Source organism: Mustela nigripes, chromosome X (genome assembly GCF_022355385.1).
Source record: "Mustela nigripes isolate SB6536 chromosome X, MUSNIG.SB6536, whole genome shotgun sequence".
NCBI classification, from domain to species: domain Eukaryota; kingdom Metazoa; phylum Chordata; class Mammalia; order Carnivora; family Mustelidae; genus Mustela; species Mustela nigripes.
The window spans coordinates 37,671,595-37,690,312 of NC_081575.1; the positions used below are offsets into that span (position 1 = coordinate 37,671,595).

Sequence of the window (18,718 nt, forward strand, 5' to 3'; positions counted from 1 at the left end):
GAACAGGAGTCTGCAAGTTGGAAGGAAGCCATTCTTACCACGAGGCAAATATACTTGAGTTTAATTTTTAAACTATAACTGCCGTTTGACCTTAAATTAAGACAGTCTGTTTCCATTGTGGTGTTTTACTGGTTTAACAATGAGAACATTTAAAGCAGCTGCCACCAATTAAAATGATTCATAAATGCTGGTTGTAAATAAATATTCTTGAAGTTTTAACTCAGTGAAGTCTTTTAACTCAGTGAAGTCTTTTGTTTTTTTTTTTCTTTAAGTGGCACTGTCTTTCTGGAAAGCAATTTGGTAAAATGCATCAAGAGCTTTAAAAAAATGTTCATATACTTTGATCTGGGAATTATGCTTCTAAAAAAACTTTATCCTTAGAAAATAAGTCTGAGACCTGGATAAACTTTAATGCATAGAGATGTTCTCCACAGTTTTAACAAGAAGGAAATGATTATCTAAATTATGGTACACCCGTATGATGAAATATCATGGAGCCATTAAAATATTTTTGAAGAAGCTTAACCATCTAAGAAAATGTTTATACAGTTCAGTTGAAAACAAACTATATGAAATCATACAGTGTAATGTTAACATGTGAATGTACTTCCATAGAAAATGACTGTCAGGAATGACTGTCATTTTCTTTGGTTGTGAGATTATGTGTGATTTTTATTTTCTCTATCTGCTTTTTTATGTTTTCCAAAATGTTTACAGTGAACATGCGTTACATTTATAATAAATAAAAATATTACATGTTTTGATCCTTTCTTTCAATGGGATGCTTTTTTATTAATACCCAGTCCATTTGTAATATTACAACATAATTTCCTGCAGATTTTCATCTTTACAGCAGTTCTTTCTACTGTTTTATGTTTTTAACCTTCTGTTTATTTTAATTTTTATAATATGCCCAGTGTCAACAATTTTATTTTGTTCTAATTTCCGGGTGTTAGCCTTTAAAGCCAATAATTCAGTTCCCCACTGGAATACTATTTTTCAGGTGGTTTGTATCAAAAAACACACACACATTCATAGACTGTGGTAAGTAGAGGTGGCCCTAGGTCCATACCACAATGCCTAGTTCCAAATCCTGACCACACCACTTAGTAGCTATGTAACCACTGACAAATTGATTGCCCACTCAGATTCCCAGTTTATCTGTAAAATAGAGGGTAATAATAGTATCTACCTCATCAGATTGTGGTAGGGATTTAAAAGAGTTATTACATGTAAACACTCAAGAAAGGCCTGCCACATAGTAAGTGTTTGGAAAACGTTAGGTATTTTTAGTCCTGTGTGTTTGCATATGTATATGAATATATACATGCTATCATGATCATTTGTGAAATGCTCCTTTTTACCTTTTTATTCCTCTATACAGTTGTAATTTAAAAATTTAAATCTGTCTTACTCTTTGGTAATCAGAGTTAGTTTTCCTGTTGTGCTTTGCAATTATTTTTAAAAGTTACCATATTTTCAGCAATAGAAACCTCATTGTTTTGTCTTCCAATCCTATTTTCCTTTTCCATATTTGGAATTGATGATCATTCATGTGGACTGGATGGAATGAAACTTGGCTTTGTTCTAGGTGTAAAAGAAGTTTCATTTACATACAGGTAGTTGGTGTATTCCTTAACAGTTATCCCCATCTGTTGAATTATTTACCTTATTTATTAAAGTACCACCTCAGTAGAGAAGAAGCGGGGGGAGGGCAGGTAAGTATAAGGGTACCCTAAAGAAATAAACTACATTTGTTTCATTGTAAGCTCTGTAATCCAAACATCTCTAATTCAGTTCAGTTAATTGATCTTCTCCGATTTGGCATGAAAAGAGAGCTGCCTCTTAGGGAATCATGCATTGGGCTAGACACATATGTAATTTTGTAGTCCATAGGAGAACTATTTTATTACATGTAAAACAGTCATTTGGCAATTTTGCTGTCATACACTACAGAATGAGAAATGTGTTCCTATAGAAAACAACTTGGCTTTAACGGATTAACTGTTCCTTATAGCTAATTCCAATAATGTTGCCATAGCTCAGTTTCATTTCTTTGAAGAAGTGGTGTTTCTGTGGTACATTTACATTGGCAGAATGAGGAAAGACTTGGGGCAAGTTTGAAAGCATTAAGCTGGTCACTGAGGGACTCTTTTCAAATGTCAAGATTTTTAATCAGTCTAGCAGTATTCAGCGGAGACATGGATAGTCTTAAGATCTGCATCTTTAACTGAAAAGTTTTTAGTGTTGAATGTCAAAAACGGGTGGGAGAGGTAAGCCCGATGAAAAACTACATTTTCCCTGGTCTTTGGTTCTATAGCTCTGTAGAAACACTGGATTGATTATGAGTTCCATAGGTGTATTTCAGATATGGAAGTGGAGTGACAGCTCAAAATACTTTTTTAAAAAAAATCTGCGTTATTTATCTGCAAAGCAAAGGCTTGGGGTATTTTTGGTAGTTTTAAGGGAGAGGACGAGATAGGCTTGAAGGGGAAAAAATTAGCTTTCAGAAATGAGCATGTTCAGTAGCTCAGGTGGCAAGTCTTTCTTTCTTCTACTGACATGATGAAGCTGAGTAGGTCACCATCATTTCCAGACCTGGTACAATATCTTTGACTAATCCGTAGTCTTCCATGTACTTAGCAGTTCAGCTGGAGCCTTTTAAAACCAGAGTATTTAAATATACAGAGGAAGTTGTTGTACTGGTGCTTGTTGGTAGGGCTGCTGTGTTCTTTCTTATCTTCCCAGGGAGTTTGGTCCCTTTGTTTAGCTTCTGTTTCATTTGTTCACAAAGTTATAGGCTTTGAAGTAGGCAGCTATATAGGACTACCTGAAGAGAAGTGTAAAGCAAGAAGGTAAGCAATAATCCTCATCTCACTACCTTGTTAACCTCAGTTTCTCAGCCAGTGTCATTCGTGAATTTTGCTTTTTTCTTAGAGGCTCTGCACTGGCTTGCTTACTGCTATCCTAACTTTCTGGGGAAACTTCTGTTGTTTTGTGTTTGCTTTCTGAACATTGAACTATTGTGATGTTGCATGATGTGCTAGTGGGGAATTTTTAAGTTTTTAGATTTTTTATTTTTTTAAGATTTTATTTATTTATTTGAGAGAGAGTGAGAGAGCACACCAGAGAGAGAGAGAGAGAGAGAGCACGAGTTGGGGGCAGGGGCAGAGGGAAAGGGAAAAGTAGACTCCCCAGTGAGCAGGGAGCCCAGTGCAGTGGGGCTCAATCCCAGAACCCCAGGATCTTGACCTGAGCTAAAGACAGACACTTAACCAACGGAGCCACCCAGGCACCCCGCTAGTGGGAAATTTTTAAAAATAATTTTTGATAGGATAATTTGATGACACATATCATGTTGTTTTTCTTTTTGCTCCAAAATAAAAATATTTTGCATATTTGGTTTCCTTAATATGGAACTTGTTCCTAGGTGACTGCCCTTCTGTAGACATGGCATTGTGATTGCAAGATGTGTACCATTAAGACTGTGATAAACTCAGTGTTATCTAGTACGGCAATGAGGTTAAATAGCTCTGCCATAAGATTGTTTAAATTGTCGTAGCTGAAAAACATGTCCTATAGAAGTAGCAGTAACAAAACACAAACACACACATCAGGCATAATTCCTGATAATAACTTCCTTAAGATTTTTAGGTGTTGTAAATAAGGTTGTTCAAGTTGCATTTACTTTTTTTTTTTTTTTACCATTTTACTTGTATGGAGGGAGAATAAGAGGAGTGAGCTATTTGTGGCATCCACTTAAAGAAGGAAATGTCAGTGTGACTGTGAACTGACACTTTTGTCCATTTCAGTTTTAACTGGGCTACTTTGATTTTTTTTTATTTCATTACCTTGGATTTTAGAGTTCTTGAGTTGATATTTTTTAAGATTGACATCTCTAACCTTTTGGTTCTGAGCAGTGCATTGCCCCTGAAATTGGTTGAGTCACTTCATATTCTTCTGAGTTCACCACCTGTCAAAGCTGAAGAGATCTGTCCCTTTTACTTTTTGCTTCCTGGTCCATTTTCCTGTGCTCCGTGGTCCTCTGCTATTTGTGGTAGGCTTTTCCCACACTTAATATGTGAAACCTACCATAGATTTTGACCCTTAAAGTTACTCAGTTTTTAAAAAGCCTTTGGGAATTCTACTTCAGTCCAAGAAGTTGTAGCTGGGATTAGGGCTTGTTTCCCTCTGCCTCATGTACCTTGTAAACAACTAGGAACTGGGTAAGAGATCTTAAACAACTGTTTTCAGATGTTGGGCAACAGGTAGACAAGACTGTGATCCCTGAGAAAAAGGGAACAAATGAAGTTAGCCCTATAGTTACTCTGGCTTTTTGCCTGTGGGCAGTTTCTGGACCATAGCATTGTAAGAGGGAATCCAAGCAGAGCCTACAGTTCTGTTGAATTGGTGAGACAGAGATAGGAACTCAGGGAGGTCTAGGTGGCAGGAATTTGTAGAGCAGAGTACTGGGGGAAGGGGGCCACTCAGAAATATTTCCAGAAATCTGCAAAAATGTCCCCTTTATCTTTGGCGATTCAATACAAATCTGTGCATATCTTGAAGAAACACCATGGGGCTGGCCAAAAATATTGCTCAAGAGCTATAAGTTGAAAATTTACTGGAGCTCATACAGGACTGACAGACATTTGAGTTACCACAGCAAGAGATGAGAGACCTTGTTGAACACCCAAACTATTAAATAGAACCCCAGAAGGGTCATATCTTAGTAATAGGGCTACTGTTAGCCCTAAAGTAAAGGGTACTCTGAACCCTAACTAAAAAAATTCAAGCCAAGCTTTGAAAACTAAATAGTTTAGATGCATGACAAAACAAGCTTTACCCTTTGAAGGAAGACAGTAAAATCAAAACATTCAAAAATATAATGGTTTTAATGTCTGATTTTCAAAAAACCACTAGATAGTCCAAGAAGCACTGAAATGTGACCCATAATCAGGAGGAAATTGGTCAATAGAAACAGAACCAAAATTGACGGTTATAGAATTAGCAGACAAGGAATTTAAGACAGCTATGAAACTGTGTTAAACAATTGAATGAAAAGCATGAATATAGTGAGGAAAGAAATTGAAGACCTATCAAGAACCAAATAGAACTTCTGTAGCTGAAAAGTTTAGTATATGCAATGAGAAAGTCACTGGATGAAATTAATAGCAGATTAGATTAGACTCCAAAAGAAAAGATCAATGAATTTGAAGATCTAACAATAGAAATTATCCAAGCTAAAATGAAGAACAGAAAAAAGTGAAGAAAAGAGCTTCAGTGAACTGTGAGGCAATATCAAGCAGACTTGTATACATGTAATTAGATTCCCAGAAGGAAAGGAGAGAGAAGATAGTCATAAAAAATAGTGGAAGAAATAATGGCTAACATTTTTCAATTATGATGAAAACTATACACCCATAGATCCAAGAAGCTCAATGAACTCCAAGAGGGATAACCACAAAGGAAACCACGGTAAGGCTATTACAATCAAATTGCTGAAAGCCAGTGGTAGAGGTCACAATGTATGGGTCACATTTCAGTGCTTTTGAGCATTTGAAAGAAGCTAGAGGGGGAAAAAAGATGTATTATATACAGAAGAGCAAAGATAAGAACTGATATACATCTCATCAGAAACAATGCAAGCAAGAAGACAATGGAATGACATCTTTAAAGTGCTAAAAGAAAAAAAGTACCGCAACCTCAAATCTTGTCTCCAATGAAAATATCTTTACAAAATTAAAGCAAAAAGAAATGAAGGTGAAATATATTTTTTCAGACAAACAAAAACTGAGAGTTGTCACCAGCAGACCTGAGCTATAACAAATATTAAGGGAAATTCTTCAGGCTGCAGGAAAATGATTCCAGATGGAAATTTGGATCTCTACAGAGTAATGAAGAGTGCCAGATAAGTGTGGTAAGTGTGGGATAAATATACAAGACTTTTTCCCCCTCATTTTAAAATTTCTTTAAAAGTTAGGTGATCGTTTAAAGCAAAATTAATAATCTGTTATGGAATTTGTAAGGTATATAGATCTAAAAGATATGATAGTATCCCCAAGGGATATGGAAATATGCTGCTAAGGTCCTTATGGTGTACATATAGTGATGTAATATTGCTTGAAGGTAGATTGCAATAAGCCAGAGATGCATCATATATGACTCAGAATAACCATCATGAAAGGCATAACTAACAAGCTAATAATGGTGTTAAAAGTGAATGCTATATTATACTCATTTAATCCAGAATAAGACCAAAAAAGAAGAGCAAGGAAAAGATGGGAAATGTAAAAACAAATATAAAATATAAAGATGGTAGATTTAAACACAACCATATCAAAGTTACATTAAATATAATTAGTCTAAATACTACAATTAAGAGGCCACATAAAATGCAAGACCAACTATGCACTGTGTATGAGAGACCAACTTTAAGAATAAAGACACAGGGGCACCTGGGTGACTCAGTGGGTTAAGCCTCTGCCTGCGGCTCAGATCATGATCTCAGGGTCCTGGGATCGAGCCTCATACTGAGCTCTCTGCTCTCAGTAGGGAGTCTGCTTTCCCCTCTCTCTCTGCAGGCCTCTCTGCCTACTTAACAACTGAGCCACCCAGGTGCCCCTGCCTCTTTGCCTACTTGTGATCCCTCTCTGTCAAATAAATAAATAAAATAAATAAAAATAAAGAATAAAGATGCAGATAGTTTTAAAAAACAGATAGAAAAAAATATGTCATGCAAACACTAATCATAAGAAGGCTGGAGTGACTACATCAATATGAGCCAAGTTAGATTTCAGGACAAAGAATATTACTAAGGAGGGACATTTCATAATGGTAAAGTGGTCAGTTCATCAAGAACACAACAATATTAAATGTGTGTGCTCCTAACAAAACCTCAAATAAACATGAAGAAAAGAAAACCAGATACAACTGAAAGGATAAATAGACAAATCTACAATTACAGTTGGATGTTTCAACACTCTTAACTCAGTAACAGAATAAGTAGACAAAAAAAAAATCAGTGAGGAGATAAAAAACCTGATCAACACTACTATACCTAACCAACTGTACCTAATTGATATGTATGAAACACTGGACCTAACATTACCAGAATATATTTTCTTTTCAAATTCACTAAAATGGACCACATTCTGCGTCATAAAACAAGCCTCGACATATTTAGAAGAATCAAAACAATACAAAATATATTTTCTGACCAAAATGGAATTAAATGAAAAATCAATAACAAAGGTATCTGCGAAATTCTCAAGTATTAGGAAATGACACAGTACACCCTAAATCAACCATGGGTCAAAGAAGAAATTAGAAAATATTTTGAACTGGGGTGCCTGAGTGGCTCAGTTGGTTAAGCATCTGACTCTTGATGTCAGTTCCAGTCTTGATCTTAGGGTTTGAGTTCAAGCCCTGCATTGAGCTCCATGCTGGGTGTGGAGCCTATTTGATAAACAAAAATTTCAACAGAATGATAATGAAAACACAACATAATGAAATTTGCAGGATGTAGTTTATACAGTGCTTAGTGGGAAATTTATAGCTTTAAAATAAAGGAGATCTAACAAGTAAGAAAATGAAGAGCAAGTTCAGCCACAAGTAAGAGGAAGAAAATATTATAAGAGTAGAAATCAATAAAAGAGAAAACAATAAAGAAAAATCAATGAAACCAATAGCCAGCTCTTTGAAAAGATCAATAAAATTAATAAACCTATTGCTAGACTGATACAGATAAAAAAGAAAAGACAGAAATTAGCACAAATTACCAATATCAGGAAAAGAAGAACAGACATCACTATAGATCCTGCAGACATGGAAAGGACAAAGGAATATTGTGCATAACTCTATGCTGAAAAATTCTTCAACTTAGATGAAATGGAAGAATTCCTTGAAGGACACAGATTACCAAAATTGACTCAAAGAGAGCTAGAAAATCTGAATAGCCTTATATCTATTAAAGAAATCAAATGTGTAGTTAAAAATCATCCCATAGTTAAACTCTAAGCTCCAATGACTTCAGTGTGTATTCTACCAAATATTTAAGGTACAAATCAAACTTGTGGAAAATGGAGGAGGATAGAATTCTTCCCAGCTCATTCTCTAAAGTTGGCATCATCATGATCTCAAAAACTGACAAAGATATTACAAGAAGAGAAGACCACAGATCAATATTCTTTATATTCATACACATAAAAATATATCACCAAATATTAACAGGTTTAAAAAATTAACCTCACAATATACACAAACAGTAACTCATAATGGATCATAAACCTAAATTAAAAGCTAAAATTATAAAACTTCTAGAAAGACTAGGAGAAAATCTCCATGAACTTTAAAGATTCCTCTATCCAACACAAAACATGAACCAGAAAGCAGAAATTCATAAAATTCAACTTCAACAAAATTAAAAATGTGTGCTCTTCAAAAGATAACATTAAGAAAATTAAAAGGCAAGCCACAGTCTAGGAAACATAGTTGCAGTGTACATTTGGGATAAAGCTTGGTATCCAAAACACACTTTTTAATACCCTAGACCTCCTGTAAAAAGAAGAAAATCTAATTTAAAAATAAGTAAATGAGTTGAACAAGCAATTCCCCCCCAAATTTGTGCATAAATATGAAGCACTTGAAGAGTTACTCAATATTCTTAGTTATCAGAGAACCACAAATTAAAACCACAGTGAGATATCCCTACACATTAACTTGAATTAAAAAAAAATACCAAGTGTTGGTAAGGATGTGGAGCAACTGGCACACCCATACAATGCTGGTAGGAATGTAGTTGGTGTAGCTACTGGAAATTGGTACAGCCAATTGAAAAATAGTTTGGCAGTTTCTTATAAAGGTAAACATATACTTACTCATAACTCAACTATTCCTTGTAGGTAGTTACCTAAGAGGAATGAAAACTTAATATTTCTATAAAAACTTGAATTGAACATTATCATAGAAGCTTTATCTATAATAGCCCCAAACTATAAGCAACCCAAATATCCATCCATGCATGAGTAAAGAAACAAATTATGATCTATCCATTCAGCGGAATACCACTCAACAATAAAAAGGAACAAACACATGAATGAGTATCAGAAGCATTACTCTAGGTGAAAGAAGCTGTCACAAAAGACTGCATACTGGATGATTCCATTTCTGTGAAATTCTGGAAATGGCAAAACTACAGGGACTGAAAGCAGGTTTGTGTTTGCCAGGGTCCAGGCATGTGGAGAGGGAATTTATTACCAAGGGGTGCAAGGCAACTTTTTGGGGTGATGGAAATGTTCCATAACTTGATTGCACTTTAGGTTATATGTATATATATGTTTGTCAACATTCATTGCATTTTACACCTAAAATGCGTGCTTTTATAGTATATAAGTTATACTTTAGTGGGAAGTAGAAAGTTGATTTTCAAAAAGTACATTGGAGGTAAGGATGTCAATTCCATGTTAAAAAAAAAAACCCAACCTCGTGGGCAGTTCAAAATAGAGGTTCTTAAGAGCTTGAACTGTTTTTTTTGGAAGGTGATAGAGGGGAGGGAGCGGAGGAAGGTAAAGGCAACATAAGCAGCCCTGATACAAAATATGGGCTCAGTTGAATGCTTTGTCCCTAGATCCTGCCTTTCCTTCTAACCCCTAAAATGAGAAGAGCTTGGGGAAATTCCTGCTACAAAGCTGAGCCTATCCAACTTCTTTATCTCAAAGGAGCAAGTAATCCAATTTGAGGACCTTAAAATCAAAGCAGTTACCTTTCTAAACCAAGAAAACTTCATAAACACCTACATCACAGCTTTATTGCAGGTCTTACGAACCTGAATCATCACATTGGATCTCCTTGGAACACGAAGCAAGATGGAAATCCAGAATGAAGAAGCTAGATAACTTTACGGTTCTCTATATATTAGTGTTTAAATCACTCAGCCTATTTATTTCCTGTCTACTCTATTTCTGGTCATGGAATGGGTTCTGAAGATAAGATAAGATGGTGAAGACAGATCATTAGTGGGGAGGTAAGATAAAAGTTTAAAAACAAAGCAAAACAAAATCCTTTAGTTGTTTTCATTGTTTGAAGTGTTAAGTATTCCCTAACCATCCAGCATGTGAATTGTCCAATGGAACAAAACATTTGGTACCAAACACAGTTCCATAAAAGTTGTTAAGGGCATAAAAAAATAAATGTTGACCATATCAATCAAAACATTCTGAAACTCTGAATCTAGTTCTCCTGGCTCTCTCAGTTGTGCATATACTGAGTTTGGAATACTTAAGGCATGGTAGGTCTTTTTTGGCCTGGTGTGTTTTATATTAAAATAATTAATTCTTTTCATAGTAAAGGCTGAGTTCCAACCCTTAAAGGTCTTTGAACAAATTGTTTCAGAACAGGAATTCCAAATATAAATTATTTCATTGCAGAATTCTATAACGATTTGTCACTTAAAGCTTATTTTATGAGCTTCATTCTTAAGATGCTACCATATATTGAATTTAATACTCACTAAGACTCAAAAAATATGTGTAAATGTAGATTTTTTCCAATGCAGGCAGGCTTTCTCATCTAATTTTGGGCTCTAAGAAATAAAATAAGACAGGCTAAACCCAGTGTATCAAGTCTGAGACTGAAATTTTTTTACCTTTACTGAAAAATCATTGATTTGGTCATGCTGAGAAGAAATGGTTCTTTCAGTTCAAAATTTGGCAGAATCAAGCTAATCCTTTAAAGTATGCTGATGATTTGGCTGGCTATATGTTAGTGGTTATTATACTTGATTTATAACACACACACACACACACACACACCCCCATTCAACCTTTCCAGTCATCTGTAGGACTTGAGGCTCTCTTTTCCTCTGGCATTTGCCAGTTAAATTAGCATTATAAAAATGATGTTGGGGGGAGGATATAGTACTGCAATGATAGAATTTCTGGGACTACCAGGCAAAGAAAAATACTGAAAGATTGGTAATTCCTGATTCCCATTTTCAGATATTTGTGGTCATCTATACTAAGCCATGCTGTCTGTCAGAGCAGTGTCTCCTTGTTTTCCCAAGTCCCATGGATACAGGTTATTTAAAAGTTGGAGGAAGAGGAGTAAGGCTATAATGGTGATTTAATGTATTAGTGTATTTAGTTTAATGTATTTTCCTTATCTGCAGTAAAGGATTGGTGTGGATGAGAGAAGTGAAAAATGTATGGGAACCTTACCTTCTTCCCGCACCCCCCACATTTACCACCTCCTATTGTTCTCCTTTGAGCATTTCTTAATTTGAATTTCAGATTACCTGGAAGAGTTAGGCCTCATTCATCCATTAATGATTCATTCACTCACTTAAAAACCTCATTAAGTAATATGAATTAAACAGATCAATACCTAGCTAAATAGTTTTTAACAGCTGGTAAATAGGAATTTTCTTTTGGCAGGAATTTTCATTGGGCAGAAATCTGTAGCTTTTAGGTCACTTGAGTTGGATGAAGGTTGTTTAGACAACAGGAAGAAAAAATGAAGAAAGAGGATTGAGAGGGAGTCAGAAAGGATGTTGGGAGGCCATCAAAGATAAAATAGTAGGTTTTGCTATGGGCTTCTAATGGGAATAATATAGAGATTTGTAAAGTTGGTTTAGTGTGTCTAGGTTGATCCAGCATTTCTAGTTCTGGTATCTTCTCAGCTGATCTTTCTCTCCTTTCCTGGGAGGAGGAGAATGACATTTGTGTCTTCATAAGCATTTCCTAATCTGTGGTATCTTAGAATACATCTAGCTTTGCTACTCAAAATATTTTTTTTCCTATACTGGCGGTCGTAAGAAGATTTGGAGAACTAGCTAGCTTTTACCACTAACCAGTGAGATGACTCTGCACTTAGTCTCCCTGGATCGCTTTTGGTTTTTCACCTGTAAAAGGAAGAGGAAATAGATAATCTCTTAAAATGTCCTTCATCTAACAATCTCAGATGATTATATAAATCGTGAATGATATGAGAAAGCTCTCATTAGGGATTTGCTATGGACTGAATTGTGGCCCCACAAAATGAATATGTTGAAACCCTAACCTCCACCATAATGGTATTTGGAGATAGGGCCTATAAGGAGATAATTAAGGTTACTTGAGGCCAGAAAGGTGGGTCCCTGATCCAACAGGATTTGTGTGTTTGAAAGAGCCGGCTAGAGTTTGTATGCATGTGCACTCATTCTCTTTCTGAATGCTCAGAGGAAAGACTAAGTGAGTACAAAGCAGTCACCCACAATCCAGAAAGAGCTCTCACCAGAAACAGAATGCTGCTGGACCTTTGATCTTGTATTTTATAGTCTCCAGAACCATGAGAAAATAAATTTCTGTTGTTTAAGCCACCTGGTCTGTGGTATTTTGTTATGGTGGCCCAAGTAGACTAATACAGGATTTAACCACACTGAGTACATTTTTTACAAATTGAATCTGTAGTTTATGTGATGTGTATGAGGTAGGTAACGTGTTTGTGCTAAAACAGGAAGCAGAATGTTCTAACCTGGCAGTGGAAGGAAGACTCTACCATTTCTGTTTTTCTCTGAGCTCCTAGATCCTGGGGAATTATGGCACTGGGTTGGATGTTATGCGTAATTTAGTTGGATCACTGAGCTAAGTAACAGAAGAACCTGAACATAGTTGAGAAGCAATTGTAATTTAATGGCAAAAGAAAAGAACCATGCCAGGTAGCTTCTCTTTTCCCATATCTGTGTATAATATAACCTGTTGAACACCCATTTATAGTTATTAGCAGTATATTGGTAGGGATGGAGATCATCGTTAATGTCACTTCCTACAAATCTCATTCTAAAGAAGAGTGAATTGCCAGAGTGGGGACTTGCAAATGTCTCAGGCTATTTTTTAAAAAGATTTTATTTATTTATTTGACAGACAGAGATCACAAATAGGCAGAGAAGCTGGCAGAGAGAGAGGAGGAAGCAGGCTCCTTGCTAAGCAGAGAGCCCTATGTGGAGCTCCATCCCAGGACCCTGGGATCATGACCTGAGCTGAATGCAGAGGCTTTAACCCACTGAGCCACCCAGACGCCCCACGTCTGAGGCTATTTTTTTAACCTGTATTTAACCATTTGCCGTGGTATGGAGGGGAGATAGGATTTATGGTAAAATGTTAAGTAGACACAGTTTTATCATAGCCATACCCCTCTCCCACAAATATATGTCTAATCTGTTTTGGTCTGCATCAATAGTCTCAAAAGAGGGATGTAGGAAGTGGCACTGCCAACAGACTGGGGAATGCCCTGTTCAGATTCACATTGCTTTTCTGTACTTTTGCTGATCCCATACAGCTACCTTTCCCTGAGAGCTAGTACTATTGACCTGATGGTATTGGCTGCCAGTTGGCAGAGAGGATGCACCTAGATTAAGTGGTTACTTCCTCTTCCTGTCGACAGACTTGGAAAAATAGAGTTTACTTGCCTCCAAAGGTTTCTCAGAATGTAGTGGTACAAAATGTTCACAAGTAGGAAAATTCCTTAAAAAGCTGTGTCTGGTTACTCTCAGATAAACATTTCCATTAATATTTCATTTCATTTTGAATGTCTTTCTAGCTTGTAGTATTTTTTTTTCAGTGTATGTAGGTGGCTTCAAACCATACAGTGGAAGTATTTTCCAAAAAGCTTCAATCTTTGTCTTACTATGAACTGTTTTCCTTAGTTCTTGTCACTAAGCAGCTCCTCTCAACAGGCTCAAATCCCTTTTTCTACTTTAATCTGTCTCTGATTACGTTGACGTCGTACATCCTTTTGGGAACTCATACGTGTTTTAATAATATATTGAAGAAGAAATTGCCTATTTCTTCCCTCCGTGTATTGGGAAAATAAAAATTTTTGTTGCTATTTTTAGGTAATACGTATTGAATGTTCCCATAGTCATTGCCCTGTACAAAGAAGTTATCACACACAAGATACAATCTCCTGTGCTCAGTGATGTTTATTCTGTTTCAGTCTACTTTAAAATGCTTCATTTCCCAAGTTCTTTTCCCCCATGAAATGTTGCTTGTAGGTATTTTGTTTTTTTCAGTTCCATATATGTGTTCTTTAAAAAATTTTTTTTGAAATTCTTTTGTTGAAAAATAGCCAATGTACAAGATTGTATTAGTTTCAGGTACACAACATAGTAATTTAGTATTTACATACATTATGAAATGGTCACCACAATTAAGTCTAGTTACCATCTGTTACTGTACAAAGTTGTTACAATATTATTGACTACATTCCCTACGCTGTACATAACATAGCCTTGTACCTCCTAATCCCTTTCAGTAACTTGGTTCACCCCTCCTCACCCCCTTCCCCTCTAGCAACCATCCATTTGTTCTCTGTATCTGTGAGTCTGTTTGTGTTTTGTTGAACACATTCATATTCTTTATGAAGTATACTGGATGAGCATTTGTAAATGAGAAATTAGGGCCCAGATTGTGAAGGCATAGTTGTATTCTGTCCCCTAAATTCTATCCTAAATACAGTGGAGTTTTCAAGTAGCAATCTCTCCTGTCTTTGCCACAGATATTTTTCCACCACACCAGCTGCCAAAATGGGCGTTGCTGGGGGCAGGTAAGGAACAGGGAGAGTGCAGACAACTCTGCATCTGCTTTACCTGTTATGAGGGCTCTTGAGGACAAATAATCAACAGTGCCTGAATTCATAGAATGTTAAATGTGCAAGAGACCACAGCAAGTTATCAGGATTATCATACTACTTTCTATTACATCTCCGAGCCCTTGCTTATTATGGAGTACCTTTTCTCCAAGGCTGCCTGGCAAAATGCAGCTTATCCTCTAGCACCCTATGCCTTGAATTCATCATCCCTTCATCAGTGATGGTATAGCATTATAAGAATCTGTATGTGATTTTCCCTACTATGTGTTTTGAATGCCCTCTGACATACTCCCTAATATAGTGGTTAATTTGTATTCTCTTTCTATTTACCCTACACATTTTGAATGTTTGCTTGAGTAGATAAGATTATGGTAAGAATGATGTGCATCTATATTTTAGTGGGATAAAGAAGATTATTGAGGGTAAAGCACTTTTTTTTTTAAAGATTTTATTTATTTATTTGTCAGAGAGAGAGAGCAAGCACAGGCAGACAGAGTGGCAGGCAGAGTCAGAGGGAGAGGCAGGCTCCCTGCAGAGCAAGGAGCCTGATGCGGGACTCGATCCCAGGATGCTGGGATCATGACCTGAGCCGAAGGCAGCTGCTCAACCAACTGAGCCATGCAGGCGTCCCGAGGGTAAAGCACTTTTAAATTACTTTCATCTCTAGGGATTTTGATGGGAAACAAATTCACTGATACTTTTAGGTTTCTCACTCGAGTCACTGAGGAAGAGAACACACAACTAAATTCTGTGTCGTGGAGAAGCCATCATATTTTAAAGACATGCTAGTATATATGTTGTGTGTGAGTCACACAGCAGTGTGATTCACTTTGTTCTCGATCAGCCAAGGGTCATGTTATGGAGACATTTGTGTAGGTGCCATTATAGGGGAAGATTGGTATCTTACTGTCCACATAGTGGTTGATGAAGTTGACTCTACCAAATTACAAAGTGAAAAATAAAGAGGTAAAGTTCATTGTTAAAGATAGTGTGTGGAGGGACACCTGGGTGGCTTAGTGGGTTAAAGCCTCTGCCTTCGGCTCAGGTCATGATCCCAGGGTCCTGGGATCGAGTCCCACATCGGGCTCTCTGCTCAGCAGGAAGCCTGCTTCCTCCTCTCTCCGACTGCCTCTCTGCCTACTTGTAATCTCTGTCTGTCAAATAAATAAATAAAATCTTTAAAAAAAATAGTGTGTGGAGGGCACCTGGGTGGCTCAGTTGTTAAGCAGCTGCCTTTGGCTCAGGTCATGACTTCAGGGTCCTGGGATCAAGTCCCACATTGAGCTCCCTGCTCAGCAGGGAGTCTGCTTCTCCCTCTCCCACTCACCCTGCTTGTGTTCACTCTCTCACTGTCTCTCTCTTTCTTTGTCAAATAAATAAATAAAATCTTTTAAAAATATAAATATAAAATAAAAATAGTGTGTGGAGTGCCTGGGTGGCTCAGTCCGTTAAGTGTCTGCTTTCTACTCAGGTCATGATCTCAGGGTCCTGGGATCGAGCCCCTACGTGGGCTCCCTTCTCAGCTAGAAACCTGCTTCTCCCCCTGCTTGCCACTCCCCCTACTTGTATGCTCGCTCTCTCTCTCTCTGTCAAATGAATAAATAAATTCTTAAAAAAATAGAGTGTGTGGATTTTAGGTAGTAGTATTTGTATGAGTTATGTGTCTAATTCTTGTCTTCCTGATAATTCTTAGTCAAGAACAATTAGAGAAATGCTCTAAGTGGGGCATCAGTATCTTATCTCAAGTTATAAGGTGTTCACATACATATGATGTGGAAAGCAGAAAACCTGGAATTTCCCTTTTGCTTTTTATCTTCGTACTTTTAATGTAGGTCATCCAACACTTGAATACTAACATCGACAATCATTTGGCCTTATGGTCATTTTTTTCAATGCCTCTGAGAATTTGGTTCTTGGAAGAAGGTAATTCTTAGCACTGCTCCTGGTTTGTATACATTGTTTATTTTGGAACCTGTCTGATGTTGTGGCCACCTATCAGAACTTGGCATTATTTTATTGTTTGAGATGGGTGATTGAAGTACTTGAACAGGATATTTTCACTTAACTGCTGATGACTGACTAGAGAGTACCTTAAATACAGAATGTGCTCTCCATCTCAACAGCATATTATTAGAAATACATGACCTATGGTATGTCCCCCTAAAATTTAAATTTTTAGAAAGCAGAATTTTACTGTATCCTACCCATAATACTATGAATATTCACATTAACACGAACCACCCCCAACTGTAGGGTATTTATCCTTTTTACACAATGTGCTAAAATGTGTAAATTAATTTATTTCATACAAATTGACATATAAAGTTGCTTCTAACTAGAATTGTTTCTAGAATCAACCATTAATCAAGGCTAGATCCAAACCTCTACTATATTAAACTTTATTTAAAACTACACAAATTTCTTGATGGCATTGTATTTAATGCTTGTGAGATTGTATTTGTTGGCCACTTTTATCTAAAAAGTAAAATAATTTTTCTGGTTTCAGAGTCTTACTTTGTTAATGTTTGCTCTTGCCCTTTACCTCTCCAAACCCTACCCATTTTTCTAAGCCAAGCTGAAGAGAAGCAGACTTGATCAGATTTTCTTCTGTCCCTGTAGGTTCATTCATGGCATTTCAGACTTAGTTTATAAAACTCAATTTCTTTTGTCTGTGAGTTAGTTGTGAACATGCCTCCCTTCTGTACTGGTTCCTAGAGAGGTACCATGATGTTTTAGGCAACCGTGTATTTCCTGTAACCTTTTGCAGTACTTTGCCCTGAGATATTCAGTATTTGCTGAAATTATGGGTTTTGTTGTTGTTGTTTTTCTAATCTAGACTTAATGAATCAGTCAGTAACTTGACTAAAGTCAGTAACTTTAAACAGGTTTAAATGAGGACTCAAGCAGTCACCATGCTTTGTCCAGGTAGCTGTTCCGATTTCATTATGTATTAACTGTGGAACTACCTCATCTGTAAAATAGGACTGTGGTAATAGCAATACTCAGACTCTTAGAGTTGTTGATGAGGATTGATATAGACAATTTGTTTAAAACATTTATCGTGCTGCCTCACATATAGGTTCCCCTCAATCATTCCAGCTATAATTGCTAAATGCAGTCCGTTGGGCTAGACTCAGCCATATCTCTGGCATCTAACCCTGTGTATAAAAAATATCCAATAAATAACTTGCTTGAGTTGAATTGATTGATTGACCCTATTTTTATCTTCCGTTACAGCCCACTGTTTGTAACATGGAAGATCGGTCGAGACAAAAGATTGCGTGGATGCATAGGTACTTTTTCTGCCATGAACTTGCATTCAGGACTCAGGGAGTACACACTTACCAGGTGAAGATCAATTTTTGTTACCTCTGCTTCTACATTAAAAACAAAACAAAACAAAAAAACTTATAATACTTGCACCTGCTACTTTAACTCCTTTGCCTTTACTAAATTGTTAACATTCTTGACTTCTTTCACATCAGATTTTTCCTTCTCTTCAACCATTTGCCTTATCTCTGATAAAACATTATTGCTATATTATCATAATGTAAAATACTGTGATTATATGTATTCTGTCATAGATGATTTAAAGTGTCTTCCTTCAGAGGCCAGCTTATTTTCTGTAACTTGAAAGTCAGTACCCAGATGTCAATGGCTTACCAAAATGTATTATTTCCATAATAACACTGTGTCTTCCCTGTTAGGCTTTTTAAGAATTGTTGATATCTGTCATCTTACACGTGTTGCTACACTTTTATGTACTTTTGCAGTGAAGGGGAGAACCTTGGAAGAAAGGGATGCCACAACCTGGCAGCGTAATCATTCACGTTCACGCTTTATCCAGAATTAATTGTAGCTTACTTATTTTGTTTCCTCTAACACAAGGACAAAGTAATGAATGCCTCATTGCAGTTGTTAAGACTTTGTTTTTAATTTCCGAACTCACAAAAAGCTATCGAGCATGCCATCTGATTTTTTTTTTTTTTTTTTTTGGTTCAAGTTTAGATTTCTAGCAATTTAGGTTCCAAAATTATTTCAAAAGAAGAAAATTCCTTAAATAATAAGCTATTAGTAAAGGAATTTCCTGTTTTTC

General features: G+C 36.5%; 1 protein-coding gene across 2 annotated transcripts in view; it reads left to right on the plus strand.

Moving 5' to 3' along the window:
- Nucleotides 1–18,718, plus strand: part of AMMECR1 (AMMECR nuclear protein 1) — a 114,204-nt gene that overhangs the window by 36,248 nt on the left and 59,238 nt on the right. Inside the window, exon 2 of one of the 2 annotated variants that reach the window (XM_059384883.1) lies at nucleotides 17,860–17,970. The exons of the other annotated variant lie outside the window; for it this stretch is intronic. Coding sequence (XP_059240866.1) covers nucleotides 17,860–17,970 — 111 coding nt within the window. The remainder of the gene's footprint in view (nucleotides 1–17,859; nucleotides 17,971–18,718) is intronic. 2 annotated transcript variants of the gene reach the window in all.